Source organism: Haemorhous mexicanus, chromosome 23 (assembly GCF_027477595.1).
Source record: "Haemorhous mexicanus isolate bHaeMex1 chromosome 23, bHaeMex1.pri, whole genome shotgun sequence".
In the NCBI taxonomy this organism is placed as follows: Eukaryota; Metazoa; Chordata; class Aves; order Passeriformes; family Fringillidae; genus Haemorhous; species Haemorhous mexicanus.
The window spans coordinates 5,681,024-5,695,763 of NC_082363.1; the positions used below are offsets into that span (position 1 = coordinate 5,681,024).

A 14,740-nucleotide genomic window follows, 5' to 3' on the forward strand; every position below is an offset into this window, starting at 1 on the left:
TACATTTGCATGCCGATGAGGCCGGGGTGAGGGAGGGAGCGGGTCGCGTTCAAAATGGCGGAGCGGGGCGGGCGCGGCAGCGGTCACGGCAGCCTGGACAAGAGCATCACCCTCCCGCCCGACGAGATCTTCCGCAACCTGGAGAACGCCAAGCGCTTCGCCATAGACATCGGTAACCGGGCGGGGGAGGCCTGCGGGGAAGGGGCGGTGGTGGGGAACGGGCGGCGGCTCCGGCCCCGCTGCGGGGGCCCGCGGGGGGGGGCCGGGCCGGGCGCGCGCGGGGCACGCTGGGAAGTGTAGTCCCCCGCGACGCGCGGGCCAGCGCGGGTGGGCGCGAGCTCACTACACCTCCCAGCGGGTTGTGCGATATGGGGGGCGGCGCCTGGCACGACGGGAGTTGTAGTCCCGCCGCTGGGTGCAGACGCAGCGCGGACGAGGAACGGCACTACAGGTCCCGGCGAGCCCCGCGCGGGTAACGGGCCGCGGGGAGCCGGGCGGGGTGGCCCGGTCGGGGCTGCCCTTGGCGGCCAAGGGGGAACGCGGGAGAGCCCGGAGGGCTCGGCCGGACCGGCGGGGGGGCGGCGGGGCTGGGGGGCATCGGCTGCACCCCCGCAGAGCGCGCCGGGCCCTGCCCCAGTGCGCCAGGCCCGAGTGCGGAGCCCCTCAGACGCCCCCCGGCCCAGGCCGCGGCCCGCGGGATGCTGCGGGCGCTCCTCCGGGTCCCAAAACCGGCCTGGAAGAAACAAAAAGGGCCGGGGACGGCGGCTGTGACACTGCCCGGGCGGGACAGAGCGGCTGCGGGGCTTGCCGTGTGTCAGGGTCTGTCACTGCTGCCTCAGTCACCCCCAAAACCACCCGCTGCCCCGTGCGTACGCTCCAGCAGCCGACATGGGCGATTTCACCGGGGGACAGGGTGGCACACGGGACAGGGTGACACATGGCAGGGTGACATACGGCAGGGTGACAGCCGGGAGCTGTGCAGGGACAGGCTGAGCCTGCTCCCCGTTCCTCCCGTGCAGGGATCAGCAGCGGTTCTGCGGACACCCACTAAGCCCCAAGTGCCATTTCACACATTTCCCTTCCCTTTTACGGTCTCGGGCTCAGCGGAACTTTTCAGGAGAAAAGCCAGGGAAAAGAAAAGCAAGCTATTAGTGCTCAGGTGAACACTGCTCTGTGTGCTGGGGACTCAGGGACAGTGGTAGGAAAACCTTCACCATAATAGAAAATGTTGTCGTGTCGCTTCAGCCCCTCGGGAGCTGCTGGTTGCACGCCTGTGAAAATAACAGCTGGAGCTGGCCCTTTGTGCGGGTCAGCTCGGAATTAGAGTGCTGGGATTAGTTATAAAACCTAGTTACATGTCTCAGCTGGTGTTCTGAATGGATTTAAGTCTTTAAAAACTGGGAGAGCAAGGGGATAATGCACAAAGCGTGGCTCTGCATCCCGTGGGTCTGGTGGTGAATTCCTGCAGCACCTGTGTCATTGTCGGTGTTAAGAACGTGACACTCCAACGCTGAGCCTCTCTTTGGAGCTGTGGAGGGAAACTTTCCCATAAAAACTGTGCAAGGCCTCACCTTTTAGCAGAACAGACCATGGGTTTTGTTTGCCAGAAACTTCAAAGCACTGCCTGGGACACTGAAATCAGATCCAAGGTCAGGAACTTTTATTGCTTTTGTTACTGTAAGTGTCTGTCCATGGTCACTCTTTGTTGACCTCACTTAAATTTTCCTGGAGTAAGCTGCCTGTTTTTCTCCTACAAGCTGCAAATACTTTCCTAACAAAAATGTTTGAGCACTATGGAAGAGCTGACAGTGTCTTTCACCTCTGCTGCTTCATTTCTTGGTTTTTATTAGGCAGCAGAGTGCAGTGCCACTGAATTTAGCCATTGTTTAGGATCTAACATTGCCAGGTTTTTATTTACTTTCAAGACTTTGTTAAACCAGTAGTGGATCACAGTTACTCTCAGACCTGGAGCACTGTGGTGGAAAACACTGAAGCTGTTCAGTGTAACCCCAGAAATCCACTTTTGCAGGTCAAATGCAAAGACAGGGCAAGAGCTTGAATTCTGTGTCCAGGGGAGAGTTGAAAGTTTTATTGCCATGAGCAGACTGGAGGCCTGAAGGGGATGATGAGGCTGCTCTGCTCAGACTTGCACATTGTTAACATCTCCAACTGTTGTGTGCTTGAGAAACATCACTGTGAGCATTCTTTACCCCAAAGCCAAAACCAGTCTTGCAAAATAATTACTCAGTACAGAGGGTCATTTTGTAACCAGCCATGAGTTTGCAGACTTGTCCCTAAAAGCAGGGTAAGAATATTATTTCGGTGTGGCTGCTGAAACATTCTGTGCACATGGGGGGCATTGCTCAGTGGTGGCAAACCAGCTGAGAAAATCCTGGTACGGATTTGGGGGGGTTTCATCAAGTTCCCAAACAAGGTGAATACCAGCAGTACGTGTACTGGCCTGGCTAATTAAGAATTTCCACTGCTCATCTTCATCCCACATCAGTCAGGCACAAACTGAATTTATGGAGTTTTTCCCTCCTGTGATGCTCTGGGGGTTAACCAGGCCAAGAAGTTCCTCAACAAAGGATTCTTTCTGCATTTCCATTAATTTTCTCTGGCTTTACCTGAGGAAACCTGGAGAACCAAGAGCTGACATAAACACAAGTTCTATTGTTTGCTCCAAGGTGAGCCATTAATCATAACTTGTCATCTCTTTATGAACAGGTGGTTCATTAACCAAGCTGGCTTATTACTCAACTGTACAGCACAAAGTGGCAAGAGTGAGATCCTTTGATCATTCTGGAAAGGTGAGAATTCCATCAGGGATCAGCTGCATGGGATTGGCTCACAGGAGTGAGGTTCTGGACTGGCTAGAACAGAAATTGTATCCAAGCACATCTCATAACTTGTTTATATAAAACTTTTTGGGAAGTGTTTGTATTGCCAGGTACTGTTTGAAATGTTTATTTTCCAGACAGTAAGTGTGGAAAATAGAGTAACTTTTGTAAAAAAACCTTGCTCCTGTGCAGACCTGAGTTTCCTCATGCAGAGGGATTTCCTGCAGTCAGCTGCATGGGAGAATTGATTATCTCAGCTTAAGGAGAATTAAGAGCTGTGAAACTCTATTCTTCTTTGGCATAGCTTGAGGTGTTATGTTTAATGGCATTAACACAGTTTCAAGGGCAAGAAAAGCACAAGTATTGATGTTCAGTAGTTCAGCATTTAACCTTGCTTCTGCAAGAATGTTCTCTAAGAAATCCTTTTCTCTTTTAAAGGACATAGACAATGAACCTTTGTATGAAATATCTGTTCAGGAGGAGATTACAGCTCGACTTCACTTCATTAAATTTGAAAACACTTACATTGAAACCTGCCTAGATTTCATCAAGGACCATCTTGTCAATACAGAGACAAAAGTCATCAAAGCCACAGGTGGTGGTGCCTATAAATTCAAAGACCTTATTGAGAAGAAACTGGGGTTGAAGTAAGTGAAGCTTCTTTTTATTTTATGAAGAATTAACTTACACCTACTCCAAAAGCTTTTGTCATTTTCCTGGGCATGCTCAGAGGTAATTCATGTGACAGTCATTTACTGTACAGCTCCTACCTAAACTTCATGCAAAGGCTTGCAGCAGAACAATGAATGATAACCTCATAAATTTACTGTTCAAATACCATTATCAAACACCAAATACTAAAAACTTGACACTGAAACCTGCCTAGATGTCATCAAAGGCTGTCTCATTAATACAGAGACAAAAACCATCACAGCCACAGTTTGGTGCCTATAAATTCACACTTTCTATGCTGTAAGTGTAGAAAAACATTCATTTACCCCAATATTAAACATCACTGGGGAGAGCTTCAAGGCACCTCTCCTGCTGTGATCTGTGTAGATTCCCCAACCCCTGAGGGGCTGTGCTCATCTTTTAGACTCTTTGCAAATTAAGTGTTTCTCCTGATAAGCTGGGCTCTGTTATCTGCTTATTTCACACCAGCCCCCTTTAGTACTTCATTGGCTGGTACTAAAGATCAATTGATCAAGATAAGGAGGCACTTTCCCCTCTTATCTCATGTGGTGCACCTGGTTTAGGTTTTTATTTGGTTCTGACACACTCAGTTTTTCTCCAGCTCCAAACCAGAGCAGCTTCTCCACCGTGGAACACACAAATCATTCTGTAGTAGTTGAGATGAGTTTGTGCCTTGTTTATGTGTTTCCAGCAAGCCTCAGGATGTTTCCTGTAAGAATTTCCATAAATCAACAACAGTACAGAGACACAGAGGTTCAGAGAAGTCAGTGTGTGTTAGCTGACTTATCAATCATCTTCTCTAAGTTTTGTGTCCCATTCCCAGACTCCACACTGGGGATATCCTCTTGGGAATCCTGCTGCTCTTGTGAGAAATCTCTTTTTCTGTGTTTGCTAATCCCACTTGTAGGCTCCTCCCAGCCCCTTGAATCTGTCATAAACAAGTGCTGAAATGTCGAGGGGGCCTTTTGTGCTTTATTAGGAGCCAGGGGAAGAGCAACAGACAATTATTCCATGTTGGGAAATTGTTTTTTGAGGTTAATTTCCAGCTAAGCCTCCTGACCTACTTTGTGGCAGGGGTGCACAGACCATGAAAGGAGCAGGGCAGGAAAAGAGCAGTGTAAACAAGCAAACAGGATTATTTTTAATGACAACATGATTAAAGTCACTGTGTAACAGAACTCCAGCCTGCACTTCTGCCATGGAAGGGGAGCCCCAGACCATGTGCAGATGGAGGTTTCATGTTTCCAGGGAGCTGGGCTTGTGCCAGGTGGTGTGAAAATTCCCCTCTGCCAAGTCTGTGCAAACTCCTGCTCCAAAATCAAACTGCCTTATCAGGAGGGCTGGGACATTTATTTCAGGCTTTTTCCTCCCCCTCAGAGTTGATAAGGAAGATGTAATGACCTGCTTAATTAAGGGGTGCAACTTTGTGCTGAGGAACATCCCCCACGAGGTGTTTGCTTACCAGAAGGATTCAGACACAGAATTCCGGTTCCAGACCAACCACCCCAACATTTTCCCTTATTTGCTGGTGAACATTGGCTCAGGGGTCTCCATAGTGAAGGTGAGTGTTGGCCAAAATGCTCTGCTGGAGATTTGATCTGAAACCTCTCCCTAGTTCAGATTTGTACTTGTTTCTTCTTGGGTAATGCAAGGTTTAAAAATGAAACTGTGCCTTTTTAGAAGTTAATTAATTGCAGAGTTATGAATGCTTTTCTATTCACTAATTTTTTTAAAATTACATTTAATTTGATGTTTAGAGAAGTGATTACCTAATGAGGACAAAGGCTGTCAGATCAAAGTGATTTTTGTTTGTTTTGTCACACTGTTGAAGAGACCAAGTTTAGTGTCTATATTTAGCAATATTTGCCAAGAATTAAATACAAAGATTTCCTTGTGGTGCATGTGCAATGTGCCCTTCTCACCTGCCACTTCCACAGTGGGAGGATTCCATCTCCACTGATTCCACTCTTCCAAAACCCTGCACACTCTGACATTTAAATCTGTGTTCAACATTATAAAAAGACTTTCTAAGTAAATCTGCCCTGTTTGACTCACAGGTAGAATCAGAAGACAAATTTGAATGGATTGGGGGCAGCTCAATTGGAGGTGGAACCTTCTGGGGTCTGGGAGCTCTGCTCACCAAAACAAAGGTACCCAAGTGTCTCTTCAAGGGGGCTGGGGTTTAATTAAATGCTGGGATGAAGCCTGAAATGTTGGAATGTTAGGTAACAAGGCTGAGTCCTGCACTTGTGTTTATATTTTTGACAGTTCTGATGCATAAAAGGAAGTTTTACATGAATAAAAGATACTGGTGGAATATAGGGACAAGAATTAGAAGGTGCTTATTGTGACCAAAAGCAATCCTGTTGGGGCTCAAGGGCAAGTGATGGACAAGAGCCTCCTCAAAGTAATTTTTTATTCTCTTTTCTACTTAAAATGCCAGCCCAGTTCCTGCAGTACTATCTGCAGGAGAAAGCAGGGAGCACAGAATTGCTGCAAAATGTCTGGGAGCTGAGAGGAGAAATTTTGCCTCATGGTTGGTTCCTTGGTTGCCAATTCAAGTTTAAATCCTGGCCTGATGAACAAGGCCTGACTTAGTCCTGCTCTGACATCATGCTGAGCTTCCCAAAGAGCCACCTGGCTTAAAGGAGTGTCCTAAATGTCAGCAGTGTAGGAAAAGCTAGAGTTACAAATGCACCAGATAAGAAAATGTCAAAGGGAGGGCACAGCCTGGGCTGGGCTTTTGGTTTGATGCTCCTAAAGAAGAAATCTCAGAACACGACAGTGCCTGCTCTTAATTCTCTCTTGGTTTTGTAGAAGAAATTCAAGTTAACAGGGTTATAAATTAAGGATTGGCATAATGGAGCTTGCCTGCAAGTTTAATTTCAGGCACAGTAAAGGCACACTGAGACTTTTTCCTCAAACTTCTCTGTTATTGTGCTCCAGGAAGACAAAATTCTGTTTCCTCTTAGTTCCTGTGTTTCTGAATTCCAAGATAAGGGATGCCATGAGGCCTCTGACTGTTTTATATGTGCTGACCCACCCTAGTTTTCAGGGAAAATTCAACAAAATATCTGCAAGTAAGAAAGGTTGATTGTGCTTTTCATCTTTTAAGGAGCTCCACTGAAGATCTGTGTGTTTGATCACTCTGGATACAGCCTTGTAATTAGAAATAGCCTGTCTTTGCCTGGCAGGGATAATTCTAAGACTGGTTTTGGTCAGTAAAGATGCTGCAGAACTCTGGCTCAGGTCAGCTGTGCTAACTGTGCTTCTCACCCTCAGAAATTTGATGAATTGCTGCATCTGGCTTCAAAGGGCCAGCACACCAACGTGGACATGCTGGTGAAGGATGTGTATGGAGGTGCCTACCAGACCCTGGGGCTCAGTGGGAATCTCATTGCCAGCAGCTTTGGGAAGTCCACCACAGCAGACAAAGGTACTGGGATAAAAAGATCTACCCAAACATCTCCTCTGGCTCTTGGGAATCAACTTTATACTGATCTGACAAGTAGAGCTGAAAATAATCACCAGCTTCTTTCATGATTTTGTGTTTTGCCTGCACAATATTGATATAAAGTATTATGCAGTACTGCTTCATAAGCAGACATTTAAATTTTCAGTTTGGGATTGTCTAAGCCAAGGGAAAATTAAAAAATAGCTGTCTGGTTAGCCTGGGGTTAATTCATTCCTGTGGGAAATAGATGTGGCTTTCTGGGCTCCAGAAAGGCCCTTTGGCAGTGATTTGTTACAATTTGCAGTATCTTAATGAAATATTTGCAGTGCATCTCAGGCCAAGAGGGATGGATGAACCCTCACCCGTGGTTCCTAGAGAGAAGAAATGGATTCCTGCCATCCAGAAGTTTCTTTCCAAGAAATGTTCCACATAGACTTATTTTCCTGATATATTTACTCAAATCACACTCCTCCTTGTTAGAAGTACATTATACATGTGAGGTTTTTCTTCTCCACACATCAGGAAAACTCCTTCAACCCTGGATTTTTCTTTCCTCAGCTGCAGGTTCAGTTAGAAAAGCAGCAGAGTCCACTGGAGCTTCCTCACTCTGTCATTTGCTTTACTCTTCCTTGCCTTCCAGAGTTTTCCAAAGAAGATATGGCCAAAAGTTTGCTCCACATGATCAGCAATGACATTGGCCAGCTGGCCTGCCTGCATGCCAAACTGCACAACCTGGATAAAATCTATTTTGGAGGGTTTTTTATCCGGGGCCACCCCGTCACCATGCGCACAATCACCTACAGCATCAACTTCTTCTCCAAGGTAAGGGAAACACAGGCTTCCCTGCAGCAAAGTCACATTTTAGGTGTTTTTCTAGGCTGTTGGGATACCTTAATAAATGAATTTGCTCATGAAGTAAGCTTAGAGTGCTGCTCCTTAGGTAGGTGAGGCAGGGATGTGCTGTGGGAGGGGTGAAATCAATGTGAAATGTCTGGGAGTTTTGTCTGGCCTTTTTTCTCTCTCCCTACCTCCCCCTCTCTCTTTTTATTATTATTTTTTGATTGACAGTCTGTCTTGTAGCTCCAAGTAATGAGTTTCCACTGTGTTCTTAGATAGTCACCATCCTTATTCAATTCCTCTTGCTGATTTGCATCTTTCCACCCCCAGGCCATGCAGTGTGGGGTTGTTCTGCTGAGACAGTTGGCATCAGTGGGGTTTTGTTACTAAAGAGAAAATCAAACCTCAGATCAACCAAGCTGAAGTTCTTTGCAGGTTTTGAAGCTGTGGAAAATAATGAAGATTGTTGACTAGGAGAAAGGTCCAATCCACAAGCTGGTTAATGGTTGTTACAGGTGGATTAGTCCTGCACTTGGGGAGTTCTGTAGAGAAGATGACACCAATTTTTTCTCATCTCAGTGCTTCATGCAAGAGACTCCTGTGTGCTGCCTTTTCCCCTCTTTATTTCACCATTGTTGTCCCTTTCTGCTCCTAGAAAGCTATTGCAAAACTGCAGCTTTAGGTTGTTGTAAGAGACACTTTGCCAGGGATTCAAATCCAAATCTCCCTGTGAGCTGGAGCTGCTGTTTCCCTGTAGCTGCCCTCAGGGTGAGCTGTCCCCACAGTCCCTGCTGGATTCCTTGGAACAGGCCATGTCTCACCCAGCCTGGGAAAGCTGAGGGGCCCTGCTGTGAGGATGGAGGCTTCTCCTCCCCAGCATCCCTGCATTTTGCATTAAGAATTGGATTTTTTGGATGGGGGAATGCCTGCCTGTGGGTAATGCCCAGTGTCTGTGTGGTGTTGAAGAGCAGTGCAATGAAATAAAGACAAGGAGCAGTGTCCCAAAGGTGTTGGCTGCAGTGGCACGCACTCACCTTGGCAATCCCATGCCCTTGCATTTGCAGCCTGTTGAAGCAAGAGGAGTTGAATATTCATGGAATGATGCAGTGGTGCTTTCCAGGGAAGGCCATAGAGCACACACTGCTGGTGCATGGGTGTTTTCCAGCTGTGTGATAACTGGGGAATGATGTGTGTGAGCAGTTCCTCCCTGAGCTGTTCCAGAAGCACCATTAAAGTTGCTGAATGTGTGAGAATGTAGCACAAATGACTATTACCATCTTCTGGTTGTTTCTATTAAATTAAAGTGTGAAACTAGTGACAAAGAGGTGCCTGTTAGCCCTCAGGGACCATCCAATTGCAATGTTTCATATTGTGGCAGGGAGAGGTTCAGGCATTGTTCCTGAGACATGAAGGCTACCTGGGAGCCATTGGGGCATTTTTAAAAGGAGCTGAACAAGACAGTAAGTACAGCACTGCTCTGTTCTGTATATGCTGTGTTCTGAAATGTCAGTGTACTGTCCAAGTTTCTCTTAAGAGGCTGCATGTAAGCTGTTGCCTAAATAAATCCATTTGGCACTAATAAACACAGATGCTGGGCTTTGGTTTTATACATTCTGGCAGGGACATCTTAATTTCTCACTGGATTTCCTGCTCACCTTTGAGAAGGCAGCAGGACTGGGCTCTTCTCCTCTCTGCACTTCTACAAAGAGCAGTCACAGCTCTAAATCCAGCTGGAGAAATGTGGGTTTGGAGACCCTCCCCCTCTTTAAGAGGCCACTTCTGAATTCCTTTAATGTACTGAGGAAGACCAGCATCTCCAGACTGTTTGTCTGAGAGTGAAAAGCCTCCCAGAGGAGACCCTTCTGTCCAGATCCCTTGGATCCAGGGTGCTTTGGTGGAATTCTGCCTGTTTAGTTTTCCTTTTCCCCTGTTGGTGTACTGGCAAGGCAGGCAGTACATTGGTTCCAGTGGCACAGCCACAGGCTGCTGATGGTACTTAGCTCAGCAGGTATCAAATACACCTCCAAAAAATGGATGTGGAATCCTTTTCCTGCCCATTTGATAGAGATGGGCAAGGAACCAGCTACTGAAGAATTAAAGACATTGCTTCTGCAGCATGTACTGTACATCTGAGCTCATTACATTTTTCTCAAATAAAGCAAATCTGGAAATACCTTTAATATTTCTCTGAAGCTTACATTGTGCTTTGGGAGTTCTGTAATACTATTTTGTTAATAATGGATCTAGATTTAGAAATAAATGCTCAGTGGTAGTGCTTTGGAGGCATGCTGATTAACGACAAGGAAATGGGGTTAAAAATAATGATTTTTGAACTCAAATTATCTCTTGTCTCATTCAGGTTGAAGCTCCTTGGAGCAGGTAATTCATTGAGTGGTTGAAACATCTCTTTTGGGGGTTAGAGGGAAAAATTCTGTTTGCTTTTAAAGACAAGGGGAGCTGGCTTGTGTAGTGCAGCAGCTGCTCAGAGGGATGCTGGCTCTAGACTCACTCACAGGAGTATTCTCAGTTTTATTTTCAGATTATGTGTGTCTGTGTCTTTCTCTTTTCTAGATCCAAACCAGTACAGCTGGGGAGAGAATTATGCTGGGAGTTCTGGGCTTATGAGCACATCCCCTGATGTTTCCCCCCTGCAGAGAACACGGAGTGGTACAGTATGTGCTGTCTTTCCTAGCCCTGTGTGAGTTCTCTTAGCAGTGCTGACCTGGACATTGGGGATTATTCTCCAGCTGGTTGCTGCTTGCCCTTGAGGCTCCTGCTTCCCAGAGAAGTGCCCAGTCTGGTGTCTGGTGTGGTGATGTCTCGTGTCCTGTGTGGTGTTGGATGGAATGTTTCATGAAACAGACTGGCTGCTACTTTGGCTTACTCTCCTTCACCAAAGTATGGGGAGTGTTTGTCTCTCACCCCTTTGCTGCAGCTGAAATACCTCAGAATTTGGATTTTCTTAGTCAACCATCTTTAAGCAGTGTTAATTTGCTTCCTGTGAGAAGAAAAATACAAGGTTGGACAGAAGAGCACAAGCCCAGTCATCTCTTAGTCACTGACAGTGCAGCAATTCTGATTCCACCGTGGATTATTTTCACACTGGATAATTTCTGTCTATAGAGTGGGCATGGATAAAATAATCCACAGAGGGAACTGGATTATTTATGATGACCTATAATTGTCTGCAAATCTGTCAGTCTTAACAATGGCTGGACTTCTGCAGCCCTTGTGCTAATTTAATTAATTGTGAGTTAACTTCTGAGTGAGTTCTAATCCATCTCTTTCATTTCTCCCCTAGTTTGACATGCTGGAAATGGACAGATTGGAGAGACCACTTGTTAACCTGCCACTGCTCAAAGACCCCTCCACCTATATCCCAGACACTGTTGACCTCACAGATGATGCCATGGCCAGAAAATACTGGCTCACCTGCTTTGAGGAGGCACTGGATGGGGTGAGTGTCACAGAACAGTCCTGTGTCAGTGACACAGGTATTTGGGAAACAAATCTGTGGAGCAGCATGTTTGTCCTGGAAAATGTTCCTGCTGGCACCTTTCTGGAAGTGCAGCCCCTCTTTCTCTGTGACAGAGGCACCTGGCATTGTCCCAGTCTCTTAAGGAAGGGCTTGGTCTCTTCAAAGGCAGAAATGTTCTTTTGTGGTGCTTTTTTTAAATCTCCTGAAAGGTGTTTTCAAAGCATTTTCTGTCTTTAATGGCACTTGGACCTCTCTGTACAGAGCTGCAAGCAGGACAGTTACACAACCAAAGGCCAGAGATCCTTGGGTTGTTCCTCCTCTGGGAGCAGTCCTGCTGCCTCACAGACACTTGTCCATGGGAAGGGAACAATTGAACCAGACACAAATTACTTTTTTCTGCACTGAAGCTGATTCAGGCAGTTCACTGGAGTAAACACAAAGAGAACACAAGGGGTCGATATGCACCATTAAATTTCTGCCTGCTTCTCCTTTACTGTATGTGCATTGTTATTTTTTTCTCCTCCTCTAAATAGTTAGAACCTGTGCTTAATTTCTGAAAGTGCAGTCTGGAAAACAAGCTTTAACTCTTTTGGGATGAGAAGAGCCATTAAAATTGTTTACTGTTTGGAATGAAGGGAGGCTGGGAGGGGCTGTGTGGGAGGGAGCAGCCAGGCTGCAGGCACAGAACAGGGAGGCAGATGGAGGGGTTACTGCTCAGACTGAACTTCACACCAATTACAGGAGGAAGAGTTAATTTGGGAACTCCAAAAATGTTGCCTCTTTTCTCTGCCAGGTGGCAAAGCGAGCTGCAGCCAGCCAGCCAGACTCTGTGGATGCACAGGAGAGAGCTGAGAAATTCCGCCAGAAATACTGGAACAAGCTCCAGACACTCAGGCAGCAGCCCTTGTGAGTGGTTTGATTTTCCCACTTGCTGCTTCTGTTGTGCAGTGAAAGACAACCAGAAGCTAACCAGGTTGGGGAGCAGAGCAAACAAAGCCAAGTAGGCTGAAGGCTCAGATGTGCCAAACATCAGATCCTCTGCGCAGAGATTTTGGATTTCACCTGCTGGAGTTGAGCAGAGAAATTCTATTTTGGCAGAAAAATTGTAATTAAAAATTTGCATGTGGTTATTAAAAATAGCAGCAAGTTAATTCTGGACATTCTCCCTCCCTGTATTTAAATAATCTTATTGTAGATTTAAGATTATTGAATCTCCAATAAATAATTGTAGATTCAACAATCTTATTGTAAAGCCAGGGTTTAGCACCTGTGTCTTGCAGCTTCAGTGCTCATGTGAGGGGCTGTGACTTCCAGAGGAAACAGAGGGAAAAAATAACTTTTTCTGTTTGAAGTTACTGATTTGGTTTTTTTTCCCCTTCTCCCTTTTTAAAGTGCTTATGGTACCTTAACAGTCAGAAGTCTCTTGGATACAAGGGAACACTGTTTGAATGAGTTCAGTTTTCCAGATCCCTATTCCAAGGTGAGTTCAAGACACTTTTCCAACACTCTGAAACTGCACAAGTGATGGATGGCTCAGAGGGGAGAGATTAGGATCCAGTTCCTGCACTAGCTGGGAGGAGAAACAGCCCTGGGGAATGGGACATAAACCCTTCACCTCAACAGGCTCCTGGTGAGGATAATGATAACCAAAATATCACCAGCTTCAGTTGCCTGGCAGCCCTGAGAAGCCATCTTGGTGCTCCTGAGCTGGGTGTGGTGGCTGTCACCAGTGTCACCAGGCTGACACTGCTCTGATGCACTCCTCTGTGGCTGCTTTTGTCACTTGTGAGGTTCTCAGCACTGGGTTGGAGAGGACACAATGCACAACCTCCTGCTCTTAAAAACATTCATTACTGTGCAGCTGTTTTCTCTCTGTGCTTAGTTCTGTGACATGAAATGACTGGGGAGAGGAGATTTGAGTCATTATTTCTCAAAAAACAACTTTCTGTATGTCCATTGTTTGTGTGACATCTAAATAACAACAGTGCTAGTGGCTGATCCAAGACTCTTTTCCTGACTGTTGACATATTTCTGCAAAATACAGAGAAAGTTCTCCCTGGCTGCACTGTCAGGTGGTACCTTCACTCTGGGAAAGGGCTAAAACACATGGGAGGTGGCTTTTGCTCATGTTTGCTTCCTGTAATTCAGACAAGTTATTGCCAAGACAAGACTTTGGTACCCAGAATCATTTTACATTTTCTAAGAGAGCTCACCCTGTAACACTGATCTTACTGGAGCCAGAGAAGAGAAAAAACCTCAGAGCTGCTGAGAATTTGGGATGATGCAAAAGAAAAAAATAAACACCCTTCAGATTTTGTGGGGACTGCTGCTGGTGGTTTCCTGGGGTTGATGGATCATTTTACTACCACAAGGTTTTTTGTGTCCACTCTCCCATTCCCCACCTTGCCCAAGAGCCATTTCCCAATCTTCTCAAGATCTATTGCACCTCTGACCTGCTAAGAACAGCAATTCTTGAGCTATAGATCATATCCTGGCACTCATGACACTTTTTGTGAGAATCTAGGAAAGTTTCCTTGGTGCTAAGCACTGACAGCAATAATTGGTTGGTCCATGAGAGGCCTTGAACACAGAGGAGATGCTTAAAAGTGGCCTTGGGACTGAGACAGACAAAGCTGGGTGAGAAATGTTGGTCTGTAAATCCAGTGTTTCCTGTGTGTCTTACAGGTAAAGCAGAAAGAAAATGGAATAGCCCTGAAGTGTTTTCAGAGTGTGATCGAGTCCCTGGATTCCCTGGACTGGGAGGAGAGGCAGTTTGCACTGGTGAAAGGACTTCTGGCAGGGAATGTCTTTGACTGGGGAGCAAAGGCAGTCTCAGAGTAGGTGTTACATCCTTTAACAGCACCCTTTAAGCTACAGAATGTAAAAAATTCCTCAAAAGTTCCCCAATCTCCCCCTCACCACTGTTACAGCCTGCAGCTGGTTTAAGTCATGACAGTTCATGGTGGTTTGCAGACCCAGAAATATCTTTTTTCCTGTAGCCTGCTGCCTGCAAACATCTGTACATTGCTGAGGCTGTTTTCTTTCAGCATCAGAGCTCTGATTTAGTCTCCTGATGTGCCTTTTGTTTTTAACATGATTAAAAAATACATTTCCCAGTCCTGGGACCCACAGACACTCCCAGTTTAAGCAGTGCAGTAAAATTGCTGGGCCCCAGCTAAAGAAATGTTTGAATTCCACTGATGTGAGGTGGAGGTGTTGAACTGTGCCCTTTGTCTCTCTCCTGTCCCAGTGTTCTGGAGTCTGAGCCACAGTTTGGGTTTGAAGAAGCCAAGTCAAAGCTCCAAGGTAAGGGGAGATCCCTGCTGGTGGTTGGATGTTAATGAGGGAATGTTTGTGGGGCTCTGGGACCTAGGTGACAGAGAATCATTAGGGCTTGTTAGGATTATATAAATGCAGACCCAGAGTTTGGGTAATGCT

General features: G+C 46.1%; 1 protein-coding gene across 2 annotated transcripts in view; it reads left to right on the forward strand.

The window, feature by feature from the left end:
- Positions 1–14,740, forward strand: part of PANK4 (pantothenate kinase 4 (inactive)) — a 19,059-nt gene continuing 4,319 nt past the window's right edge. Inside the window, exons 1-14 of one of the 2 annotated variants that reach the window (XM_059866578.1) lie at positions 1–172; positions 2,728–2,810; positions 3,279–3,487; positions 4,911–5,094; positions 5,591–5,683; positions 6,816–6,969; positions 7,628–7,809; positions 9,203–9,284; positions 10,396–10,496; positions 11,126–11,281; positions 12,096–12,208; positions 12,695–12,782; positions 13,988–14,139; positions 14,553–14,608. In XM_059866578.1, coding sequence (XP_059722561.1) covers positions 55–172; positions 2,728–2,810; positions 3,279–3,487; positions 4,911–5,094; positions 5,591–5,683; positions 6,816–6,969; positions 7,628–7,809; positions 9,203–9,284; positions 10,396–10,496; positions 11,126–11,281; positions 12,096–12,208; positions 12,695–12,782; positions 13,988–14,139; positions 14,553–14,608 — 1,771 coding nt within the window. In that variant the 5' untranslated portion in view covers positions 1–54. The remainder of the gene's footprint in view (positions 173–2,727; positions 2,811–3,278; positions 3,488–4,910; positions 5,095–5,590; positions 5,684–6,815; positions 6,970–7,627; positions 7,810–9,202; positions 9,285–10,395; positions 10,497–11,125; positions 11,282–12,095; positions 12,209–12,694; positions 12,783–13,987; positions 14,140–14,552; positions 14,609–14,740) is intronic. The other variant, XM_059866577.1, reaches the window with a different exon arrangement.